Here is a 9,603-nt window from a genome sequence, read left to right as displayed (position 1 = left end):
GAAATATTGAGAAAATTTTCTATAGAAATAAAATGTAGACAAAATTTTCTTAGAAATAAGATTTTGTCAAAATTTTCTATAGAAATAAAATTTTGACAAAATTTTCTATAGAAATGAAATTTTGACAAAATTTTCTATAGAAATAAATTTTGACAAAATTTTCTATAGAAATAAAATTTTTACAAAATTTTCTATAGAAATAAAATTTTGACAAAATTTTCTACAGAAATAAAAATTTGATAATAATTTTCTACAGAAATAAAATTTTGACAACATTTTCTATAGAAATAAAATTTTGACAAAATTTTCTATAGAAATAAAATTTTGACAAAATTTTCTATAGAAATAAAATTTTGACAAAATTTTCTATAGAAATAAAATTTTGACAAAATTTTCTATAGAAATAAAATTTTGACAAAATTTTCTATAGAAATAAAATGTTGAAAAAATTTTCTATAGAAATAAAATTTTGACAAAATTTTCTATAGAAATAAAATTTTGACAAAATTTTCTATAGAAATAAAATTTTGACAAAATTTTCTATAAAATTAAAATTTTGACAAAATTTTCTATAGAAATAAAATGTTGACAAAATTTTCTATAGCAATAAAATAGTAAGAAAATTTTCTATAAAAATGAAATATTGAGAAAATTTTCTATAAAAATGAAATATTGAGAAAATTTTCTATAGAAATAAAATGTAGACAAAATTTTCTTAGAAATAAGATTTTGACAAAATTTTCTATAGAAATAAAATTTTGACAAAATTTTCTATAGAAATGAAATTTTGACAAAATTTTCTATAGAAATAAATTTTGACAAAATTTTCTATAGAAATAAACTTTTGACAAAATTTTCTATAGAAATAAAATTTTTACAAAATTTTCTATAGAAATAAAATTTTGACAAAATTTTCTATAGAAATAAAATTTCGACAAATTTTTCTATAGAAATAAAATTTTGATGAAATTTTATATAGAAATAAAATTTTGATGAAATTTTATATAGAAATAAAATTTTGTCAAAATTTCCTATAGAAATAAAATTTTGACAAAATTTTCTATAGAAATAAAATTTTGCCAACAGTAACAGTAAATAATAATAATCATACAATTTTTACCAAATTTTCGATAGAAATATTTTTTTTATTTCCTTAGAAAGTTTAACAAAATTCAATTTCTTTGAAAATTTTAATTTTCGTGAACTTGGATCGTATGAAAATACGATTAATAAATTAGGGCGACCAAATATTAAGAAAATAAGTTTTTAGATTAGAGAAAATTTTGAAAATGTGATGATACACAGAAAAAAATTTTGTCGTGAAGTCAAGGATTTCATGTCTTTCAAATATAAATGTGAATTTTTTTTAGCATAGAAGATGAATTTTTCTAAAGTTTTTTGCTTGTCCAAAAGTCGATAAACTTTTCACTGAAATCGCTTTTTCCTTATATTTAAGTGATTCGACTTAGAAATGCATATCTATAGATAAAAGAAAATTTTGTTGAACTAACGTTAAATTGGATTTAATAGTTATGAAAAAATTCATGAAAACTAATGAGATCGTCTTTAAATTTGATGAAGTTACTAATTGAAGTCGAGTCTGGATTTGGAAATTAAAGTTGTCGTTAAAACGTTTTTAGCACATGAAGAAAAAAAAAACTGAAAAAAAAACAAGTAAATATTGGTATTTCACCTTTAAAATTTTTGTAGTATTAGTTCTTAAACCAAAGAACTGCTTAAAATTTCATGAAGATTCGATGCGACCTATGACTTTCGAAAAACAAATAGAATGAACCGACGGACGAGTGAGAAGCAAGTTCTAGAAATGTTTCAAGCAGATAGATAGTGATTCTTGTGAAGTTCTCGAACAAGGAAATTTTTTAAATGAAATGAAAATATTTAATTCAAGGGTTCTGTTTTTTTTTTAATTTTCTGTACAGTTTTGCTTTAATCATGAAATATTAATTTTTTTATACCCACCACCATAGAATGGTGACGGGGGTATAATAAGTTTGTCATTCCGTTTGTAACACATCGAAATATCGATTTCCGACTATATAAAGTATATATATTCTTGATCAGGGAGAAATTCTAAGACGATATAACGATGTCCGTCTGTCCGTCTGTCTGTCTGTCTGTCTGTCTGTCTGTCTGTCTGTTGTAATCACGCTACAGTCTTCAATAATGAAGCAATCGTGCTGAAATTTTGCACAAACTCGTCTTTTGTCTGCAGGCAGGTCAAGTTCGAAGATGGGCTATATCGGTCCAGGTTTTGATATAGTCCCCATATAAACCGACCTCCCGATTTGGGGTCTTGGGCTTATAGAAATCGTAGTTTTTATCCGATTTGCCTGAAATTTGAAATCTAGAGGTATTTTATGACCATTAAGAGGCGTGCCAAAAATAGTGAGTATCGGTCCATGTTTTGGTATAGCCCCCATATAGACCGATCTCCCGATTTTATTTCTTGCGCTTATAGAAACCGCAGTTTTTATTCAATTTACCTGAAATGGGAAATCTAGAGGTATTGTAGGACCACAAATACGTGTGCCGAAAATTGTGAGTATCGGTCTATATTTTGGTATAGCCCCCATATAGACCGATCTCCCGATTTTACTTCTTGGGCTTATAGAAACCGCAGTTTTTATTCAATTTACTTGAAATTGGAAATCTAGAGGTATTGTACGACCACAAATACGTGTGCCAAAAATTGTGAGTATAGGTCCATGTTTTGGTATGGTCCCCATATAAAACGACCTCCCGATTTGGGGTCTTGGGCTTATAGAAACCGTAGGTTTTTACCCAATTTGTCTGAAATTGGAAATCTAAAGGTATTTTAGGACCACAAAGAGGTGTGCCGAAAATGGTGAGTATCGGTCCATATTTTGGTATAGCCCCCATATAGACCGATTTCCCGATTTTACTTCTTGGACTGCTAGAATCCGAATTTTTTATCCAATTTGTCTGAAATTTGAAATCTAGATGTATTTTATGACCATAAAGAGGTGTGCCACAAATGGTGCGTATCGGTCCATGTTTTGGTATGGCCCCCATATAGACCGATCTCCCGATTTTACTTCTTGGGCTTATAGAAACCGCAGTTTTTATTCAATTTACCTGAAATTGGAAATCTAGAGGTATTGTAGGACCACAAATACGTGTGCCAAAAATTGTGAGTATCGGTCCATATTTTGGTATAGCCCCCATATAGACCGATCTCCCGATTTTACTTCTTGGGCATCTAGAATCCGAAGTTTTTATCCTATTTGCCTGAAATTGGAAATCTAGAGGTATTTTCGTGTTTTAGTATAGCCCCCATAAGAACGATTTCCCGATTTAACTCCTTGGGTTTCTAGAAACCGTAGTTTTTATCTGATTTGCCTGAAATTGTAAATATTCTGGTATTTTAGGCTCACAAAAACGTGTATCGGATTAAGTTTTTATCGGTCCATTTGGCAATGCCTCCATATAGACCGACTTCACTTTTTGAGGGTGTAGAAGGCGCACTGATCATGAAAATTGCTTGAAACTCAATGTAAAATTTCCAGATTTTTCTTCTACAGATTTAAGATTTCAAATCAAGACGTTATTTTATAATTTTCTTGCACACTTACAAGAGATGTTAATGATTCCTCTAAAACTCAAACAAAAATGGTTCTTATAAATCCAGAATCTGATATAGTCTTCATAGGTGAAATCTTTAAATTTATCTTCGGGAAGTGTCCTCAAGTCCTCTAGCCCTCCTGAAATTTCAAAGGAAACCCTAATATCTGGTTCATGGTGGTGGGTATTTAAGATTCGGCCCGGCCGAACTTAGTGCTGTATATACTTGTTTAATTATACTTTTTTCTTTCGAATACCTAACCCATGTTAATAATAATCCAAATGACCACACATAAAAAATTATATTTAATGCAAAAAATAAATCAAAATAAATATAGTTCTGGTGTTAAAAATAGTAGAGTCGATTATTGTTTAAGAAATTTAAAATCTTATTAAAATCCAATAATACACTCAAAAAACGGTGAACTCACATGGGCACTAAAGCCAATAACATATAACTTTATTTTAGTCCATGGAGAAAGTTTCCTTCTCCTTAATAATTTGTTGTATATCTTAGTTAAATTAACTAAACAGCGCCATAAGAAGCGCTAGAGACATTTTTAAAATTTCTAACTCCAACTTTTTCCTTGGAACTATGTTATGCAATTTTCTTTAACAAAAATGTCTAATACATTTTCTTGAATTGGTCGAAAACTATTTAGTTACATTTGTCATATCGGCGTCTATTTTATATTTATAGCTTAGTTAAAAATTTCTTAAATTAACCTACATTTACCTTCGTGGTGGTTTCACTTTTTGTTGAGTGTAATTTCATACAATCTCCAATAATTTGTCAGAGTTGGATTTCTTAGCAGAAATATAACGAAAAAATCCAATCTCAAAAAAATGTAAATGTTATCCATTTTTTTACCATCCTAGATATATTCCCAATGATTTGATAGTATATCATCTATATTACGTGTGGTCTAAAGCCAATCTTATTTAGACACCGCCAACATTTAGTAATAATACAAATCTTCTGATTCTAATCGAAATACTTAAAGCATACCATTATCTACCATATCTATAAGGATTTCCGACATTTTCTGACGACACAAATCGTTAGGTGGAAAATTAAGTTCAGGTGCACCATATGGGCAATCCATAGCATCAGTACGATTTATATACATATCGGGGGCATCTTCCGGGGAACAAGTACTAATGGGTATAATGTCCAAGGATAGTCCCAAAGCGAAACAGCCAAATTTTTTAAGTTCCCTGTGGAATCTAAAAAGACGGAAAATTGTAATGTAACATAGGCATATTCACTATTTGTTTTTTTTTGGTAATCAACATGCACTTACAAGTTTTCGAATTTTTCAAAAGTATTGCAAATGTCCGGTATTTGTGAACATAAAGATTGCAGCCACAGATACAAATCACTAGTATACATTTTCAGGAACTCTTCCAAGTGGCAATCACGCATAGATTTACTTGTACAGCAATATAAGAGATTAGCTACATCTAATGCTATGGAACTGTAACGAATCATTTGAAAGTCCACAAAGCAAACCTGAAATTGTATAGATAGATTCGATATAAAATTACTTAATTGATCAATAGAGTCTATGGTAGTGTTCTACTTACTTCCAAAACTTTACGTTCACAACCCCCATTGGCATCAATTCCATAACGGTATAGAAAGTTATTGGTCCAACAATCGCCATGACAGAAAGCAGACAATACCGATTCTTCACTAACCATATTGACCATACGTTGGAAAAAAGTTGAGGCTTCTGCAAATTGTTTGAATTTTTTCAAATATTTTGAATCTTCTGGTAAAACATCAGAAACCTGGAAGAAAAGAATTTTAGTTTTGAATAGAAGTTTAATCAATATCATTAATTTTAATTAATTGCCGAAAGTCAACTGCTTTACCATTTTTATAGCATTTTTGGTTAATGTCTCATAATATTTATAATACCAATTGGCATTGTCATTGGAGAATAAAGCTTCCACTGTTAACTTTCTTAAATTCTCAAATTGTTTGGGGTTTTCAAATTTATAGGCTAAACTCAATGCATGGAATTGGGCAACTTGTCTCAAAACTGTTCGGGTTTCATCAATAGTTAAACCTTGTTTGCGATCAGGCATTTCAAAGCCTCGTATTCGTAAATCCTCTGAAATTAGTAACGTTATAATGAGTATGTTATATTTTTTCGTTTTTTTTTTATTAAAGGCTTACCCATTATCAATAGATCCGATCGAGCATAATAACATTTGGGAAGGGCTTTGAATTGTTCATCGCTTTTAGTGCTTTGAAATTTCAATAATTCTGGCATTATGGCTGTATAAAATTCTACTTCGTTTCTGAAAAGATTATTAATTAAAGAATTCAAATTAGATATTTATATAAAAAAATATTTTTTTGTTATTGGAATTTGTTTTTTTTAGATTTTTTCTTTTTTTTATAAAAAAGAAATTCGATTTTTATTGAAAAATTTCGTGGAAATTAGATTTTTATAGAAAATTTTGTCGAAATCTTGTTTTTTTAGAAATTAAAAAAAAAAACAATTGATGTTTATTGGATATTTGTCGAAAGTTTTGCAAAAATTTGTTTTGATTTAATTTTTATACAAAAATTATAATCTGATGTTTACTGGAAATTTGTCAAAAATTTCGAAATTTTTTTTAATTTAATTTTTATAAAAAAATTATTTTTTTGTAGGAAATTGTTATCCAATTTTTTTTATTTATTTTCGTGGAAATTTGATTTTTATAAAAAATTTTGTCAAAATTGATTTTTATAGAAAATTTTTTCGAAGTTTGGCTTTTATAGAAAGTTTTGTCGAAGTTTCAAATTTATTGAAAATTTCATCAAAATTTTGTTTCGCAAAAATTTATTTTAATATAATTTTTATACAAAATTTATTTAAAAAAAATTATTTTTGTAGAAAATTTTTATCAAAATTTGTTTTATTTTTTTTTTTGGAAAATTTCGTGGAAATTTTATTTTTATAGAAAATTTGGTCAAAATTTGAAATTTGATTTTATAGAAAATTTTGTCAAAATTTGACTTTTATAGAACTTTTTTTTTCAATTTTGGTTTTTTATAGAAAGTTTAGTCACATTTGATTTTTATTGAAAAATTGGTCAAAATTTGACTTTTATAGAAAATTGTGTCGAAGTTTCAATTTTACAGAAAAATTCATATAAATTTTGTTTAGCAAAAATTTGTTTTAATATAATTTTTATAAAAAATGTGAAATTGTGTCGAAGTTTCAATTTTACTGAAAATTTCATCAAAATTTTGGTTCCCAAAAATTTGTTTTAATATAATTTTTATACAAAGTTTATTAAAAAAAAACTTGTAGGAAATTTTATCGAAATTTGTTTTATTTGTTTTTTTTTTAAAATTTCGAGGAAATTTGATTTTTATAGAAAATTTGGTCAACATTTGAAATTTGATTTTTATAGAAAATTTTGTCAAAATTTGACTTTTATAGAACATTTTTTCGAATTTTGGTTTTTATAGAAAGTTTAGTCACATTTGATTTTTATTGAAAAATTGGTCGAAATTTGACTTTTATAGAAAATTGTGTCGAAGTTTCAATTTTACTGAAAAATTCATCAAAATTTTGTTTAGCAACAATTTGTTTTAATATAATTTTTATAAAAAATGTATTAAAAAAAATTATTTTTTGTAGGAAATTTTTATCGAAATTTGTTTTATTTTTTATTGGAAAATTTCGTGGAAATTTGATTTTTATAGAAAATTTTGTCAAAATTTGACTTTTATAGCGAATTTAGTCCACATTTGATTTTTATTAAAAAAATTGTCGAAATTTTTAGATTTTTATAGAAAATGTTGTCAAAATTTGGCTTTTTTAGAACATTTTTTCGAAGTGCTACTTTTATAAAAAGTTTTGTCACATTTGATTTTCATTGAAAAATCTGTCGAAATTTGACTACTATAGAAAATTGCGTCGAAGTTTCAATTTTACTGAAAATTTCTTCTACTTTTTATAAAAAAATTAACATTTTGTAGGGAATTTTTATTGTAATTTGTTTTTTATTTATTTATTTATCCTGCAAAATCTAAAGAAAATTGTGTCGAAGTTTCAATTTTACTGAAAATTTCTTCTACTTTTTATAAAAAAATTATAAAAAATTAACTTTTTGTACGGAATTTTTATTGAAATTTGTTTTTTATTTTTTTTTTATTTATTTATCCTGCAAAATTTGTTTTAATATAATTTTTATACAAAATTTATAAAGAAATTAACTTTTTGTAAGAAATTTTTATCGAAATTTGTTTTATTTTTTATTGGAAAATTTCGCGGAATTTTTATTTTTATAGAAAATTTGGTCAAAATTTTACTTTTATAGACAATTTTGTCCACATTTGATTTTTATTGAAATTTTATTTGGATAGAAAAATCAAAAAAAAATTATGTTTGTTGGATATTTGTCGAAAGTTTCGCAAAAAAATGTTTTAATTTCATTTTTATAAAAAATTTATAGAACAAATAAAATTTGGAATTTTTTTTATCGAAATTTGACCTTGTAAATTTGTAAATTGTATTTTTAATGGAAATTTCATCAAAATTTTACCTTTATAGAATTTTTTTTTCGATGTTTGACTTTTATAGAAAATTTTGCCGAAATTTGAATTTATTCGAAAAATTTGCCGAAATTTGATTTTTTTTTGAAAAATTTGACAAAATTTATTTTTTTTTTAATTTATGTTTTTTTTTAATATTTGTCGAAATTTAGTTTTTTTTTAATATTTGTCAAAACTTGCTTTTTATTTGAAAAATTTGTTTTTTTTTAATTTGTCGAAATTTGAAATTTTTTGAAAAATTGTCGAAGTTTGAGTTTTTGTTTGAAAAATATGTCGAAATTTGAAAATTTTGTTGGTAATTTGGCAAAAAATTGTTTTATATTTAATTTTTATAAAAAAAAAATAAATTCAATGAGTGATTTTCAGCTCTAAATCTTTGTCAAAGAAGAGGTGTTTTTATACCATCCTCTATAGGATGGTTCGTGTAATAGATCGAAATATTGGTCTCAGACCCCATAAAGTATAAATATTTTGTGTCGTGCTAAAATTCTGAGTCAATGTCCGTCCGATGGTCTATTGCAATTTCGCAAACTTTCGAAGAAGTTAGCAAATTTCTTCCGATCCGGATGAAATTTGGTGCTTTTGCAAAAAAATTGTGCATCTCGGTCCATAATTATATGTAAATAAAAAATCGTTTTGCTTTTGCAATAATTCATGTTCATATAACTTACCTAAATAGTTTATCACTCTTATAGGCTTCCCTTAGTTTAATATTTTCTGGTAATCTTTTGCATATCACATTGTTTTCCCACTTTTGTTTCTTGCCATCGTCTGGACAATTACGATGTCCAGTCAAATGAATACGATATAGAGTAGCCGTATAATTATCACCGCGACCAGATCCCTGTTCTTCCTGGAAAATCAAATTAAACGACCCACTTTAATATGGTACATATTGAAAACATTGTCTTAAAGATGACAACACACTCATTGTACATACCTCAAATGTATCGATTTCCACTTCCGGGTCAAGACATTTGAAAATATCAGCAAATAACTCCAATGTTAATTTGGAACCATTGTTCATGATGACATCATTTGAAGCCATTTTTTGTGATGTTTCGGTAATGCCCATAATCGTTACTGAATTGTTTTATTTAATATTTTATATTCTTTTTTGTGTTTAAAGAGAATGAATGATGCTGAGTACAATTTACACACCAGGAAGAAATTTTTATTATGTATTCGGAAATTAAATCACTTTTATTTTATATTTCACAATCGTGTATTTTATCGACTTCGTTATCTTTATGTTTTTTTGCTATCGAAATATGTGTATATTACTTTAGAGATGCTTACAATTACAATCAATCTATGAAATTAATTTCTTTTTTGCAAAATTTTCTGAAATGGTTTTTCTTTTATAGTCCTTAAAATTTAGCGTTCATTGATTTTCCTCCGATGACTGTTCCCAACTGTCACTGGACCACATCTGA

At 26.5% G+C, this 9,603-nt stretch overlaps 1 protein-coding gene across 1 annotated transcript; it reads right to left on the bottom strand.

The window, feature by feature from the left end:
- Nucleotides 1-4,030: 4,030 nt before the first annotated feature.
- On the bottom strand, nucleotides 4,031-9,603 carry LOC142220317 (uncharacterized). Its single transcript, XM_075289389.1, has 7 exons — nucleotides 9,108-9,603; nucleotides 8,839-9,020; nucleotides 5,789-5,913; nucleotides 5,482-5,723; nucleotides 5,191-5,397; nucleotides 4,908-5,116; nucleotides 4,031-4,830 (listed from the first exon to the last, which is right to left on the bottom strand). The coding sequence occupies exons 1-7, from the start codon at nucleotides 9,240-9,242 to the stop codon at nucleotides 4,602-4,604; spliced, it is 1,329 nt and encodes a 442-aa protein (XP_075145504.1). The 5' UTR covers nucleotides 9,243-9,603; the 3' UTR covers nucleotides 4,031-4,601.

The sequence above is a fragment of the Haematobia irritans genome, chromosome 1 (assembly GCF_050003625.1).
Source record: "Haematobia irritans isolate KBUSLIRL chromosome 1, ASM5000362v1, whole genome shotgun sequence".
In the NCBI taxonomy this organism is placed as follows: domain Eukaryota; kingdom Metazoa; phylum Arthropoda; class Insecta; order Diptera; family Muscidae; genus Haematobia; species Haematobia irritans.
The sequence above is the reverse complement of the archived record's forward strand: the minus strand, read 5'-3'. Positions and strand labels throughout refer to the sequence as shown.